Genomic DNA, 16634 nt, shown 5'->3' on the forward strand with positions numbered 1-16634 from the left:
CCCTGTACACCACCTCGCTTGGACCAATCATCACCTCCCATGGGTTCCCCTACCACTGCTACGCTGATGACACGCAGCTGTACCTGTCGTTCCCCCTGACTGATCCGGGGAAAACAGAACTCCTCATCTTCCTGGCCAAACCCTCCACCTCCTATGAGCTCTTAATCACCCTGGGATTGGCGACGGTGACCCCTTCATCCTCTGCCAGGAACCTCGGGGTGACCATGGATGACAAGCTCTCCCTTACAGCCCACATTGCTGCGGTCTCCTGGTCGTGTAGATTCACCCTCTACAACATCCGGAAGTGCTAGTCCAAGCACTTGCCCTCTCCACGTTGGACTAATGCAACTGGTCTGCAACTGGTCTCCCAGCATACTCAACCCGCCCTCTCCAGAGGGTTCAGAATGCGGGGGCCCGTTTGATCTACAATCTACCCAGACGCTCCCATGTTAACCCGCTCCTCATCTCCCTCCGCTGATGTATATGCTTCATGTTTTGGCTGCTCGTAATGTTTGGGGCTATCTCGTTGTTATGATCAGTGACCTATGCACTTTTGTAAAGCTCTCTCTTGGAAGTCGCTTTGGAAAATGCATAAATGTAAATGTGAATGTAATGTACTGCACATATACACACTGTCAGAGTGTGTTGAGGTGAGCAGACTTGGCATGCAGATGGCTTGCCCACACCAAACTCAACAAAACATTTCTCTTTGGATCTCGCTTTGTGTGTGGGAGCATAGTCAAGCTGAAAGAGGAAAGGATCTTCCCCAAAATAGTTGCCACAAATGATGCTGTTCATTGACTACAGCTCAGCATTCAACACCATCATCCCCTCCAGACTTGTCTCCAAGCTTGTGGACCTGGGACTAACCACTTCTTGAGTGGCAGATAACTTCTCTCAACGTCAACAAGACTAAGGAGATGATTATGGACTATAGGAGGTGGCATGAGGACGAGCATGCACCCCTACACATCAACGGATCCGAAGTGGAAAAGGTCAGCTGCTTCAGGTTCCTCGGGGTGAACATCAGCAATGATCTCACCTACTCTGCTCACACGGACAAGGTGGTCAAAGCAGCCCGGAAATGCCTCTTCTTCTTGAGGAGACTGAAGAAGTTTGGCATGGACTCAGTCATCCTCACTAACTTTTACAGATGTACTATAGAGAGCATTCTGACTGGTTGCATTACAGTGTGGTATGGGAGATGCACAAACAGGGACCGCAAGGCCCTACGTCGTGTGGTCCAGTCTGCTGAGTTCATCATCGGCAGGAACCTCCCAGCCCTACAGGACACCTACCACACACGATGCCTCAGGAAAGCTGTCAGGATTCTAAAAGACTGTTACCACCCATTCTTCAGTCTCTTTACCCCGTTGCCTCCTGGCAGGCGATACCGAAATATTCGGTCTCGCACACGCAGACTGGACTACAGTTTCTTTCCAAGGGCCATCAGGCTTCTGAATGAACATTGATATGGACACTGATACACTGTCGACACTTACAGAAGTCACTTTACACACCAAGCTGCTGTAGGGAGGGTCACTTTATGCCAACAGAGGGGTGTGTCCAAGCTTGTTAAATTGCATGCTCTTATGGTTCTTCCCTTTGGCACTTATTTGTTTTTTCACAATGTATGCTTCATGTTTTGGCTGCTCGTAATGTTTGGGGCTATCTCGTTGTTATGATCAGTGACCTATGCTTTTTTGTAAAGCTCTCTCTTGGAAGTCGCTTTGGAAAATGCATAAATGTAAATGTGAATGTAATGTACTGCACATATACACACTGTCAGAGTGTGTTGAGGTGAGCAGACTTGGCATGCAGATGGCTTGCCCACACCAAACTCAACAAAACATTTCTCTTTGGATCTCGCTTTGTGTGTGGGAGCATAGTCAAGCTGAAAGAGGAAAGGATCTTCCCCAAAATAGTTGCCACAAATGATGCTGTTCATTGACTACAGCTCAGCATTCAACACCATCATCCCCTCCAGACTTGTCTCCAAGCTTGTGGACCTGGGACTAACCACTTCTTGAGTGGCAGATAACTTCTCTCAACGTCAACAAGACTAAGGAGATGATTATGGACTGATGATTATGGACTTATACACTGTCGACACTTACAGTAGTCACTTTACACACCAAGCTGCTGTGGGGAGGGTCACTTTATGCCAACAGAGGGGTGTGTCCAAGCTGCTGTAGGGAGGGTCACTTTATGCCAACAGAGGGGTGTGTCCAAGCTGCTGTAGGGAGGGTCACTTTATGCCAACAGAGGAGTGTGTCCAAGCTGCTGTAGGGAGAGTCACTTTATGCCAACAGAGGGGTGTGTCCAAGCTGCTGTAGGGAGGGTCAGGTGTCCTCATGCTTTTGGTCAAACAGTCTAAATGTTGATTCCTAAGATAACTAAGATAAGATAACTAACCCTAACCCTAAGATAACTAACCCTAACCCTAAGATAACTAACCCTAACCCTAAGATAACTCTCACACATACACACATCTTCATTCCATATTATTTATTGCACGTTCACAGATTAATACAGGTCAAATGTGACATTTTAACCAAAGGTAGGAAGGTCGTTTCTACTTTGTCATAGATTGATATTATCAAGATTAAGTTTTAATATAAAACAAATCAGTATTTACCATAGCCCACATAAGATTGTGGGGCATTGAATCTGTACGATTAAAATGTATTAAAATGTATTAATTACAATTTGAAGTTACACATAATTCATATAAGCATACTTGAATGAAATTACTCTATGAATCATCCATAACGCTCAGCTTTGGTACAAAGAAAGCCTGATAACAGCATATAACACACTTATTATCACTAAATCTTCAAGCATTCTTCACAGATTAACATTAAATATTCTTGCATGTTATAGAAACAATACAGACAATATCACCCAGATGGCATAGACATGGTCATGTGCATTTATATGAGATAAGCACCAAAGTATATGGAGTAGTCCTTGGTGTTCTGGACCATATTACTGCCACTGATGATCTTGGCCTTCAGGAGAGCATCTTTCTCTAACAACATCACCTGGCCCAGGTACACAGTTCTATGACCCCCGCACCCCATAATACTCTCCCTCACCACCATAAACTCTTCGTCCATGGGGTAACTAGGGCGGTGGGCGAGGACATGCATCTCAAATGTTTGGTTATTTCTAGCGCAGGTGCTGGCTGCCAGCTGCAGGTTCATCCCTGTGTAGATGTAATAACTTCCATATTGAGGAACCACAAGAGCCTGTGCATCCTGGTCATAGGTAAACCCTTTCAGTGTCATTAAACCTATTTTCTCAGAGTACCACTGAACAATGCTGTTGTCTGACAATGTCTCCCGCTTTGAAGGACCTGAGGAGACAAACTGTGTTAAACAGATACACCCCTGTATACTTTGCATGACACTTACCAATATGCACCCATATGATGTGTTCAACGATTACATTTTATACAAAGCAAGCAACATACAGAACATAATAATTGTGGTACACGTGCATTTTCAATCATTTGGTTAAACTGGCACATTTTTCAACACATCTAGTTCATTAACACCATTTGGCAGGTGCATAGAATGTATTGATGTTCCAACCGCTTCTTGAAAATGGTAAATTGGCAAATCTGTCGCCCTCATTTTTTATCAAGAAATTATGGCTTCATCCTCTCAGGTAAAAAAGCTGTCCTACTGAAAACAAACCTAAGCCCCTGCCGTAAGGTTAATTGAAAGCAAGATGAATGTCCTAAAAACAAACTCAGGACATTACTCAAACGTCTTGACTTACGTGTGACAAGCGCATTTGGCTTTGTCGGTACGGAAGCCAGGGTACCACCTGCTGAATTTGAGAAAAAAAACGGAACTTCAGTGACAGCAATGGTCACGCTTTCTGAAGTTATTGCAGTATGCATTAAGAGCTGGATGTAACATACTGTCCTTACTGCATAGTTGACTTGAGGAAACTTGCTGCTGGGAGCTGCCTGCAGTGTGTTGCAAAACAGGCTAGAAGTTCAACACAAAGTGAAGAAGTAATTTAGACGCTTTCTGCCCGCTGCTCTGCTTTCTGCACTGCGCGTACAGGCCTACTACATGTATTTCACTGCATTGTATCACTATTATCCATTAAGCCTGTTGAACAGGTCTTCCACATTGCCTTGAAATTCCCAACACTCATAAATGGACTTACATTTGCAGATGGATCACTTCTGACATGAAGGGTCAGGAAATAAGCAGCGGCACAGCTCATCAGAAATAGCAGTGTGACAAGACGCAAACACATCTCCTGGCGCTTCACTTTTTGATAATGTGGCGGTAGAACAATCACAGTTTCTCCCGCAAACCCGTCAGTGTTTTGATTGTACATTTCGGCAATAGCAGCTTCGAAATTTTGCACTGACGCTAAATTCATTTATCATTCCCTTTATATTGACGTTGCCGCCTACGCACTCCAGGGGTTGTAGTGCCCGTATGAATGACGGTCATAAAGATCTGCAACTGGATATGAATAAAGATTAAGTCTTAGAATCCCTATTTTCAAAAGTGCATAAAAGATCTGTAGCTTAGGCCTATAGCCTTTCAATGTTGTGCACTCACACGTTTGGCCGTGTTTCACAACCCCAAACCTCGTTTTTGTTTTGTTCTTAATAATTATTTTTGTATGCAATGTGGCTAATATTAGACTGTACCGACCCGGGCTTCCCCTTTAATTGAGGTGTTCCGTAAGCTCTGGTTTAATCGTGTAATAATTTAAAATAGGATTTTATGTATATTGGATTTGTATTAATTAATTTATACTAGCACACAGGTGATATGAAGAATTACAATAGGCTGCTCATGCGCAGACCGGACCAGAAGGGCCTGGGGTCTTTCCAGCGTCTCGAGCCACTTCAAGCTGCTTCCAGCCGCAAGCTTGGGCAGGCCTGCACACAGCATGCAGGACAAGTATAATAAGAACATTTATATTATGTGTTCCTAATTAGTCTTTAGTCAAATAGACAATTTAAATAGTTTCCTTTTGAATGAATGAAACCTTTATTGCCCCGAGGGGAATTTGTTTTGCACCAAGAGCTTGAGACAGATACAATCAACACTGCAGACAGGACAGTACAGTGGACATAACATAATTATTATTGCATTATTCAAGAATAAAATAACAAAGTACAAATGAAGGCCTCACAGAATAACTTTAAAAAGTCAAAGGTCCAGTACACAGTAAAGTGCATAGTGCCAGAAAGGATAAAAGGATAAAATGATAAAAAGGATTTAAAAAAAAGGATTAAACATTTCATTTTAGTTTCGGCAGTCTCGACAAAAGGCTCAGGTTTCCTATCATATTCTGTCAGCTGTCCTTCCCTCTCTCTCATTAAGCACTTAAGGTGTGTTTGTGTTGGCTAGGACGCAGAGTGTAGGCTAGGACGCAGAGTTTAGGCTAGGACACAGAGTGTAGGCTAGGACGCAGAGTGTAGGCTAGGACGCAGAGGGTAGGCTAGGACGCAGAGTGTAGGCTAGGACACAGAGTGTAGGCTAGGACGCAGAGAACTTTTCTTTTCTGACTGAGGTGACCCGAGAGAAGCCTACTTTTAAAGAGTGCCGTCATCGAGAAAAGATAAGGAACGCTGGCCCAGTCCCAGAGGATTCTGTCAGCATTCCTTCATTAGGATCGCCCTCTAGTGGAGATAATCCTTCAGTACAGTTATGCGGTCGCAAATAAAACGCATTTGACCATTGCTGACCAAACATGCTACCGAGTGCGTTATTTTTTACATTGTTACTATGCATTATGTTCGTCGTAATGTAGTTGAACTAACTTCAGCCACCCAGCCTCATCCAACACATGTATACTCTGTACAGAGGAGCTTAGATCAGAAGGTACTAGAATAAGGACAGTTATGCATATTGTTCAACAATAATATTGTATGTCCCACATTTTCTAATCGACAAAGTCATGTACTCAAATCTACTCATTACCGTGAAGTGTAACATGGTAACTCAATAACATTGTATATACATCTTACAATGGTCTGTGGTCTCATGTAACCTTTAGGTCTTCTACACTTTTTATGATCACATCAGCAATCACAGTTTTTTCATTTAGGTCAGTTTCTTTATAGGCCTTCATGCTGTGCCAACCTGCTCCCTGCCCTCTCTGCTCTGCAACACCCTGCCTCGTCGCTCAGTGACTCATAGCCAGAGCTCTACATGTTCAGTCCTCTGTTTCTCTCTCAGGCGTCTGTTTGGACTGCCAGGACCACACTGAAGGACCAGCTGTGAGCGGTGCAGGTCCAGGTTCTACCCGAGGCCAGGCTCAGTCTTGACCAAGGGCTGTGCCCCCTGCCCCTGCTCCAGCATCACCTCCACAGGAAGCTGCCACATTGGTGAGTCCCTAGCCCCAGCCCCTTGTCCTAGCCCCAGCCTCAGTCCTTAGCCCCAGCCCCAACCCCAGCCTCAGTCCTTAGCCCCAGCCCCAACCCCAGCCTCAGTCCTTAGCCCGAGCACCAGTCCCTAGCCCCAACCCCAGTCCTTAGCCCTAGCCCCCAGCCCACAACCCCAGCCTCAGTCCTTAGCCCTAGCCCCCAGCCCCAACCCCAGCCCTTAGCCCGAGCACCAGTCCCTAGACCCAACCCCAGTCCTTAGCCCTAGCCCCCAGCCCCAACCCCAGCCTCAGTCCTTAGCCCGAGCACCAGCCCCTAGCCCCAACCCCAGTCCTTAGCCCTAGCCCCCAGCCCACAACCCCAGCCTCAGTCCTTAGCCCAGGCCATTAATCAGTGCATCGCGCTCTATCCCTCGACACGCTGTGGCATCAGCAGCAACCAGGAAGCTAACGGGAAACAGCATCATAGCTGACATGATGTACAAGGCTTGGCTGTAGCAACACAAGTGTGTTGTGCTGAATATAGAAAAATGCAGGTTATACTTACTACAGCGAAAATGCCCCAGTGCCTGAGTTTTACTGGGATAAATAGGAAATAAGTGTTAGGTACAGGAAATAGGTACAGAATCTAGTACTCTGCTGGGTCTACTACTCCTAACCCTGATAGCAGAACATAGTTATAACCAGGGATGGGAAGTAACCAAGTACAAATACTTACTGAACTGAAGTAGATTTTTCAGTACTTTACTCCACAATTTATTATACAACTTTTTACTTTCACTCCTTACATTTTTTACACAAATATCTGAACTTTGTACTTACATTTTTAAACTAGGCTTGTTACTTTAGTTTGAACTTCCTCCCCCCATCACCTGTCTTGACTGCAGACTCCAGCAGACGCCCAGTGTGTGACCAGTGTAAGATGGGGTACCGAGGCCCCCACTGTGACCAGTGCAGAGACGGTTTCTACAACTCAGACAGCATATGCTTACCCTGCAACTGCAGTGGACACTCCCTCCCCCAGGGGGCGCCACCTCGCTGCCAGCCAGAGGCCGGCTACTGCCTTAGCTGGGGTGACAACACCGCGGGCCGAAACTGCGAGCACTGTGCTGAGGGCTACGAGGGGAACGCCATCACCAACAGCTGCACCCCTGCAGGTGAGCGTACCTGGAAGGGTGATGGTGGGGGTTGGGTGGGGGGCAGAGCTGTAGGGTAAGAGGATGCACTAAAAGGAGTTTCTCAATACTTTGACTTGATTTTTTACTGCAGCTCTGCTACTAAAAAGTGTGATGTTCCTGTAATCTAACTTTATTGAACCTGTTGTTCCATCTGACCTAGCCTCTCCTGCCCTTGGAAATAGCCCCCCAGCCCAGAGACCGAGCCCCCCACTGCCCCCAGCACCCCCAGGTGACCCTGTGGTGCCAGGCCCTGCAGCCCAGGGACTTAGCCCCCCACCGCCCCCAAGGGCTGTGCCCCCTGCCCCTGCCCTGTGGTGCCAGGCCCTGCAGCCCAGGGACTTAGCCCCCCACTACCCCCAAGTGACCCTGTGGTGCCAGGCCCCGCAGCCCAGGGACTTAGCCCCCCACCGCCCCCAGCTCCCCCAGGTGACCCTGTGGTGCCAGGCCCCGCAGCCCAGGGACTTAGCCCCCCACCGCCCCCAGCTCCCCCAGGTGACCCTGTGGTGCCGGGACCGTCCAGACCTATAACAAAGGCCTCCCTCTCTGGGCCTCTGGAGCCCAGCGCCCCTGTTCTGCTTACAAACGCCACAAAAGTGGCGTCCTGGCCACAGCTCAACGTTGTTGTGGTAGCCTTCAGCTTGGTAACTGTCGTCGTAGTAGCGGTACTGGTGGGCGTGGTGTTCTCCTACTGGAGGTTCTGCAGACGCCATCTGAGCGGCGCACTCTGGGCGGTCCATCTGAACGGGGACCTTGTCCTTATCAGCAGCTTCCATGATGGGGACCCCGGGAACGACGCCTGCAGCCTGCTGGAGGGCAGTGAGTTCACGACCCAGGGGCAGCGAGGTCACCAGCAGCGTATGCACTTCTGAGCATCTATTTGAATGATTTTGTCTTAAGATTGCAGGTGTCATTGTAAAGATATAATAGTTAATGAACTTGGTGTCATAAAACTGAAGAATTCTGAAATATTTTAAATATATAATTCTTCAGTTGTATGACACCAAGTTCATTAACAAATTACATTGATTGAACATCAATGTTAGATTCAGTGACTGGGGTTTTTGGTTGTTAAATGTTTTAATTTTTTCCTGAAATCTAGAGTTAAAATCATGCAACCACCACCAACCTTCATGATAATGGCAAGAATGATATCAATAACAGCAGTGATCATGTTGACTGAAGGCTGGTGCTGTACCTGTACAGGCTCAGTATTTCTTATAGTAAATCAAGTTAATGGACGCTTTCAGGAGGTTTGTAGTGAGGAGGTAGAGGGGCTGACAGTCTAAAAACATTACCAACATTTGTTAATGTCCAGATTTTGCCTCCAGGCATTTATTTCACTCAAACATGTCTGTTTACAATTGAATGAATCCATTATTCTGAAGAAAAATGTTCAGAATGTGTTCAGAATGTGTAGTAGTAACCATCCCCAGTGGGCACTCATGGCGTTCCATCTGGAAGCTGCAAGAGGAAGCGTGCGTTAACGTCAATGAGCCACCTGCAGAAAGACTTGTGACAACTCTAACTTGTTGAAACTGATGATCTGAAAGCCATTTATATAATTAATGTAAATTAGTTCAAATAAATCTGTAAAACTGAAATTTTGCTAAAATCTCTTAAATACAATTACTCACCAATTCAAAGTCATCTACATATGAATATTTATTTTCCTTGTAGAGATTTCGTTTCGTCATACATGTCAGGACGATGAAGTCACAAACCACAGTTACCTGAGAGAGACAGAGAGGGAGGGAGAGATTGATCAAGACACCTTAGTGACACCAGGGGCCTGTTTCATAAAGCGTTTTTATGAAATGACTCAATTTCAGTTGATCTTACTGTGAGTTGCTCTGGATAAGAGCGTCTGCTAAATGATTCTGTTCAAAGCAAATTCAACATGGTTCAAACTCAGTCACGAGTCAACACATGCTGCTAAACTAACTTTGTTTGGGGCAGTGCGGTCAGGGATATTTTACACGGCTGTGAACATGGTTTTATGGTTATCAATTTGATCCATGTTCTACCCTTTGGGCTATTTAAGAACAGAATGTACCCCCAAATATCTTGACTACATGAATCTGACTTGAATTAGTCTGACTGCGTGAACTAGAATGGGCTTTTATTGAACCGCTTAAGCCCCAACTAATTTGTTTAGTTCCTTCAAGTCAGGTTTGGACTTTAATCACCACTTTTCTCAATGCGCTTTATGGATCCGACCCCTGATTATCACAGAACCAAAACAAAAAGATGTGAATTAAGGGGAACGTTATGAGTTTATTATCCTAGAGGAGATGACACTGGGCGAGCCTCACTCACCAACCCCAGAAGTGCCAGGCCAGCACCGATGTTCAGCAGTGTTGGAATTATGTTGAATTTCCCAGCCTGAAGCAGGAGCAGTTACCGAATTTTAAGACATAACATGTAGACCTGTAGTTTACTGACCTACTAACCCCAACACATGTAGACCTGTAGTTTACTGACCTACTAACCCCGACACATGTAGACCTGTAGTTTACTGACCTACTAACCCCAACACATGTAGACCTGTGGTTTACTGACCTACTAACCCCGACACATGTAGACCTGTAGTTTACTGACCTACTAACCCCGACACATGTAGACCTGTAGTTTACTGACCTACTAACCCCGACACATGTAGACCTGTAGTTTACTGACCTACTAACCCCAACACATGTAGACCTGTAGTTTACTGACCTACTAACCCCAACACATGTAGACCTGTAGTTTACTGACCTACTAACCCCGACACATGTAGACCTGTAGTTTACTGACCTACTAACCCCAACACATGTAGACCTGTAGTTTACTGACCTACTAACCCCAACACATGTAGACCTGTAGTTTACTGAAGGCCATAGCACACCGAGTCAGAAATTTTCGTATGCGTTTTTTCGCAATCGTCAGCCTCAACATTTGGTGCCTCTGAATTGTCAAAAAAAACTATCAAAATGCTAGCCTGGCTCTGCCCTCCAACGTACTTCTGCTCAATTTGGATTTTGCTCAGTAATAGGTCTGGGAGCTCGGCTCTGAAGTCGGTTTCTAGAAAAAAAAGTTTTGTAGGTCCAATCAGCGAACAGAGGGAGTGGCTGAGAACGATGACGTTAATGAAAGATGCGAGCGAAACTATTCTGCAGTTGTGGCAACGCTGCTGAATATCCATAGGTTAAAGCCGGAGCAAGAACACTCCTTGCTGAGTTTTGTTGGTGGCCATGATGTTGTGGCCCTCCTCCCCACGGGGTTCGGTAAAAGTTTGATTTTCCAGCTACGGCAGCTAGCTTCGTTACAGTAGTGGTGAAGGAGTTGGTTAAGGCGAACGCTTGCGATTGGTTATGGCAAATCAGAGTGGCTCTGGGCAGATCCAATAGTTTTAAACTTCAGAGGACCCGCCTTCAAGGAAGTTAACGTTTGTCAATGGAGCGATCCCAGACCCTCTGTACAAATTAAATGTACGAGGGTCTGGTTAGGACCAGGCTATCAAAAAGTTGGCTATGGATGCCAAAAATGCTGAAAGATTTTACCCGATTCGATTTTTTTTTTGATGGACGAAGGTTTCAGAGGCAGTGTGTAAGCCCGATTGACATAGCGCAAGGTCGTATTTATTTTCTAACGTGCAAACATTTCTGACACAAATTTCTGACTCAGTGTGCAATGGCCTTAACACATGTAGACCTGTAGTTTACTGACTTACTAACCCTAACATGTAGGCCTGTAGTTTACTGACCTACTAACCCCAACACATGTAGACCTGTAGTTTACTGACCTACTAACCCCGACACATGTAGACCTGTAGTTTACTGACCTACTAACCCCAACACATGTAGACCTGTGGTTTACTGACCTACTAACCCCGACACATGTAGACCTGTAGTTTACTGACCTACTAACCCCGACACATGTAGACCTGTAGTTTACTGACCTACTAACCCCGACACATGTAGACCTGTAGTTTACTGACCTACTAACCCCAACACATGTAGACCTGTAGTTTACTGACCTACTAACCCCAACACATGTAGACCTGTAGTTTACTGACCTACTAACCCCGACACATGTAGACCTGTAGTTTACTGACCTACTAACCCCAACACATGTAGACCTGTAGTTTACTGACCTACTAACCCCAACACATGTAGACCTGTAGTTTACTGAAGGCCATAGCACACCGAGTCAGAAATTTTCGTATGCGTTTTTTCGCAATCGTCAGCCTCAACATTTGGTGCCTCTGAATTGTCAAAAAAAACTATCAAAATGCTAGCCTGGCTCTGCCCTCCAACGTACTTCTGCTCAATTTGGATTTTGCTCAGTAATAGGTCTGGGAGCTCGGCTCTGAAGTCGGTTTCTAGAAAAAAAAGTTTTGTAGGTCCAATCAGCGAACAGAGGGAGTGGCTGAGAACGATGACGTTAATGAAAGATGCGAGCGAAACTATTCTGCAGTTGTGGCAACGCTGCTGAATATCCATAGGTTAAAGCCGGAGCAAGAACACTCCTTGCTGAGTTTTGTTGGTGGCCATGATGTTGTGGCCCTCCTCCCCACGGGGTTCGGTAAAAGTTTGATTTTCCAGCTACGGCAGCTAGCTTCGTTACAGTAGTGGTGAAGGAGTTGGTTAAGGCGAACGCTTGCGATTGGTTATGGCAAATCAGAGTGGCTCTGGGCAGATCCAATAGTTTTAAACTTCAGAGGACCCGCCTTCAAGGAAGTTAACGTTTGTCAATGGAGCGATCCCAGACCCTCTGTACAAATTAAATGTACGAGGGTCTGGTTAGGACCAGGCTATCAAAAAGTTGGCTATGGATGCCAAAAATGCTGAAAGATTTTACCCGATTCGATTTTTTTTTTGATGGACGAAGGTTTCAGAGGCAGTGTGTAAGCCCGATTGACATAGCGCAAGGTCGTATTTATTTTCTAACGTGCAAACATTTCTGACACAAATTTCTGACTCAGTGTGCAATGGCCTTAACACATGTAGACCTGTAGTTTACTGACTTACTAACCCTAACATGTAGGCCTGTAGTTTACTGGCAATACTGAAGGCAGCATTGGGAACCAATGGGAGAAGAAAACAACAAATGAAAAACATCCACACCCTCATCTGACCAAACACCCTCACACCAAACACCATCACATCAAACACCCTCACACCAATCACCATCACCTGACCAAACACCCTCACATCAAACACCCTCACACCAATCACCATCACCTGACCAAACACCATCACATCAAAGCGGATTCCAAATCCTTTGATTAGTGTTCTTGTCTCCTTGTTATTAATATTCTTGTAGTACTTTGCAAATCTGTGGGAAAAGCAAGATTTGAATGCAAACTAAACAGGTGACCCTCTGTACTTTCTGCTGTGGGCAGGTGAACAGATACCATTCTGTGTGCAGAAAATGATTTCATGAAGACACTAATAATAACAACAATAACAAATTAATTCAACATACGCTTTAATCCAAATCCCTACCACTATGAAGGGGGTGGATTTGAACCCAAGATTCTTAATCTGTTGTCAGTTGTATACTAGGCTCAGCCTGTAAACACGCCTCACCACACCTGAAGTTGTATCCAGGTGCCACATTGTTCTCTGGGTCCTTGTTGTCCAGACGACGGAAGGTGTACTTGGGCACGCACCAGCTCGCTGGCAAGTCCAGATCACAGAACCAGCTGATCTGCACTCCCATGATGCCCCCCTGAGGACACAGCAGGAGCAGTAACAGCAGGGGCAGGGGCAATCACAGCAGGGGCAGTAACAGCAGGGGCAGGGGCAATCACAGCAGGGGCAGTCACAGCAGGGGCAGTCACAGCAGGGGCAGTGGCAATCACAGCAGGAGCAGTAACAGCAGGGGCAGTCACAGCAGGGGCAGTCACAGCAGGGGCAGTCACAGCAGGGGCAGGGGCAATCACAGCAGGAGCAGTAACAGCAGGGGCAGTAACAGCAGGGGCAGGGCCAATCACAGCAGGGGCTGTCACAGCAAGAGCAGTCACAGCAGGGGCAGGGGCAATCACGGCAGGGGCAGTAACAGCAGAGGCAGTAACAGCAGGGTGGTGGGAAACAGGCAAACTGTCCTTGATGGCTGGATGCTATTTTGGTATTGTTTTTGACATGAATGGAAAAGTTAAAGTGGGACAGTGAACAACATAAATAGAAGGCTTCAGCAATCTGGGCTGTAGGGGGAAGTATGCACCGTCAAACTGAGTGCTTCAACAAAGCAAACCAAAGTAACCATATCTGACGTAGTACATGTGATCATGGTGGACGTGGTGGGGAGCAGGTGCTTACATGAACAGCCATGCTCTGGAAGTCCTCCCCAGCCTCCGTGGTCATGTCTCTGAGCCTGAAGATGGGGCAGTCTGGGTCTGTGACTCGGTTGAACACACAGTGCTGCAGGTAGGTCTTGTTCACGTGTGGCAAGATATTCCTTCTGCCAGAAAAACAAGGACAGGAGACAACTCAGACAATGTGTTCAGACTCAGAATCAAACTACACTGTCATTTTTCAGTGGTTTCATCAATGCCTTCTGAAAGAATATGCACCACACCAACATTCTCACAGCAGTGTTAAGGTAGCGTGTTCAGGTTGACTTCTGCAGCAGCTACTAAAAGATAATTAACATAACAGGTGATGGTTAACTTGTTGACCTTGTTTTGCAGGTTATAGTCCAGGAGAAAAAGGACCCCACACCTAACAAAAGGACCTTGAATTGGAAATGTTATGAGCACTCACTACTGTAGTAAAAGGGTTAGGAGTACTGTAGTAAAAGGGTTGGGGTTAGGAGTACTGTAGTAAAAAGAGTGTTAATGAGAGTGAGAAGTTTTTGACACGAATCCTGAGTGCACCACCATGTATCCAGCTCAAACCAAGTAACTGGAGCTTGATGTTGTCACTTGTTAAACTCACTTATTGAAGTTGAACATGGGATAGCGGATGCTGTTCTTAATGAGGACGGTGAAGTTCTCTGCACCTGCCAGCATTGGAGGGCTGAGGGAACAACCAAGGTTGAAAACAAATTAGAACTTAATTACACCAACTTAACATTTGGAACGAAGAATATAAACCCTTACTCAGGCGGCTCCATGTCCCCCTCCAGAGGACACCAGGCCAGGACCTCGCAGGTCCTAGCCACACTCGACCACTTCACACACCTGCCTGTCTGGACCCCTGAGACAGGCGTTTCTTTACATGATTAATAACAAACAGCAACATATCTAACAGTAACAATGCAATCTACAAAAATATCTCCCCAAATAACATTGTAAGGGTCTAACTATAAATGCTCTGCTCAAAAACCTATTTCCTAAACATGGACTGATGGTGGATTTTTACCGTCGCCTCTGGTGTTGCCGAGACCAGCCTTGCAGTCTGAGTCAGTGACGCAGTCAAACCCAACATTCGGCAGCTCAGAGGGCAAAATATCATAAACATTTAATGCATATAGAAATTACAGCAGAAGATGATAATACTGCAATACAGCAACTGCATCAACAAATATCACATAATAATAATAATAATACAGTGCAGCAAAAACATTTCTTACATGCAACATCAAACAATGTTGTGGGTGTCTTACGACATCAAACAATGTTGTGGGTCTCTTACTAGAACTATATGTAAGTGAACTAAAACTATAAATGGCACTGTAGGATAGAATGTGGAAATGAATGTTCACTTTCAGGTACTGCATGGAGGTTTTCACTTTGGATTTGTACTTGTTATTGTGTTATGTCTTCGCAAATTCAGGGACAGGACCTAAAACCTGACATCTCTATTATATTAGTCATTATTGTTAATCCGTGGTGCTTGCTGATAATTATTTGACCTTACCTCTGGACAGTGAGACTGAGTTTGATTCAAAGTCATGATCAGGTTGGTGAGCACAAAGAAGGAACTTTCTTCCTGCAATGAAACACCAAACCAAAAAATGCTGACACACTCTGCTACTGGTAACCTGTAAGAGATTAATATCATGACCACTACAGTAGTGTAACAGGAGAGTAACTCTCCCTGTTAATGTATTTATTATATTTGCAGTCAATGTCAATTGGATATTACGTAGACCATTTGTCCTCATGGGCAGTGCAGGTGAATAGAGAATACTGTTTCAGGTAAACATGTGGCTCCATGTGTTTTCAGTATACCGTTTCAGGTAAACATGTGGCTCCATGTGTTTTCAGTATACTGTTTCAGGTAAACATGTGGCTCCATGTGTTTTCAGTAGGAGGGTTAGGCTACATAAGGAACTGGCCCAAAACAGTGATACACGCAATGAAACACGCGGTGAAACACACTGAATTCAAGTGTTTCCTCTAGCCTATGTCCATAATGCGCCACTGAAAGGACCAGCATTGAGATCGGGGGGTTATCATAAAGACCGTACAGACCAGCCCTGTACCTTATATTCTACCCTTCCTACTGGTACCTGCGGCGGAATTATGTAGTCCGCCACGTCCCAGACACGCAGTCCCAGATCAGACGTGTTGGTCACGGCAACCCCCTTCACCTTGGTCGTGACAGAGCTCAGGACGCCGTCGGTATCCTGGTATCCTTTCTTGAGGACGCAGACATACCTGCACAGGTGTCGAGGATAAGTTCATTCGAAATAAAACATCAGCCTTCAACTGATTCTGGGGAGCGGTAGACATACCCGATCACGTATGCCAGAACCAGAGCTTGAATAATTCTATTGAGGGTCCCAACTTTGGTGCTCCTGATGACGAGAATTTGCGGCGTTGAATACTCAAAAAAACAGTGACAAACGGATGCGCAAAATGTCGAACTTTTGTTCGTTGTCATATTAGCGTCCTAACTGGGCTGTAGTTTTGTTTTGAGAGCTCTCCGCAGTGGCTGTCTCCTGCTGGTCACGCTGTTGACACTAATTAACCTGTAGCATTTTATTCACTTCCTTCCAAAAAACCCTTCTTCCGCATAGGCTGGTCAGCGCTTTATCATGAACTCATTAGTAAGTAGGCCTACGGGCCATAAATAGGCCCTAGTAGTTTTAAACTCATTCTAAGACAACATACTGTTTGTCAGAAGTAAATTGACATGATTGACCACAACTGATCAC

At 45.5% G+C, this 16634-nt stretch overlaps 1 protein-coding gene and 1 long non-coding RNA gene across 4 annotated transcripts; both read right to left on the reverse strand.

The window, feature by feature from the left end:
• Positions 1–2493: 2493 nt before the first annotated feature.
• On the reverse strand, positions 2494–4382 carry LOC146220180 (uncharacterized). Of its 2 annotated transcripts, none has more exons than XR_014750904.1 (4): positions 4186–4382; positions 3941–4001; positions 3787–3837; positions 2494–3358 (listed from the first exon to the last, which is right to left on the reverse strand). It is a non-coding gene; the product is annotated as an uncharacterized LOC146220180 (long non-coding RNA). The 2 variants fall into 2 exon arrangements; XR_014750903.1 differs by having other exon boundaries at positions 3932–4001.
• A 4313-nt stretch (positions 4383–8695) lies between these two features.
• On the reverse strand, positions 8696–16550 carry p2rx4a (purinergic receptor P2X, ligand-gated ion channel, 4a). 2 transcript variants are annotated; one of them, XM_084693735.1, is made up of 12 exons: positions 16212–16537; positions 15987–16134; positions 15392–15463; positions 14894–14966; positions 14632–14728; positions 14468–14548; positions 13850–13991; positions 13123–13259; positions 12770–12863; positions 9864–9929; positions 9182–9277; positions 8696–9008 (listed from the first exon to the last, which is right to left on the reverse strand). In XM_084693735.1, the coding sequence occupies exons 1-12, from the start codon at positions 16358–16360 to the stop codon at positions 8988–8990; spliced, it is 1176 nt and encodes a 391-aa protein (XP_084549861.1). In that variant the 5' UTR covers positions 16361–16537; the 3' UTR covers positions 8696–8987. The 2 variants fall into 2 exon arrangements, with proteins under 2 accessions (XP_084549861.1, XP_084549862.1); XM_084693736.1 differs by lacking the exons at positions 8696–9008; positions 9182–9277 and adding an exon at positions 12561–12593 and having other exon boundaries at positions 16212–16550.
• Between the last annotated feature and the right edge of the window lie 84 nt (positions 16551–16634).

This window comes from Hypomesus nipponensis, chromosome 27, assembly GCF_054491055.1.
Source record: "Hypomesus nipponensis isolate SF chromosome 27, ASM5449105v1, whole genome shotgun sequence".
NCBI lineage: Eukaryota > Metazoa > Chordata > Actinopteri > Osmeriformes > Osmeridae > Hypomesus > Hypomesus nipponensis.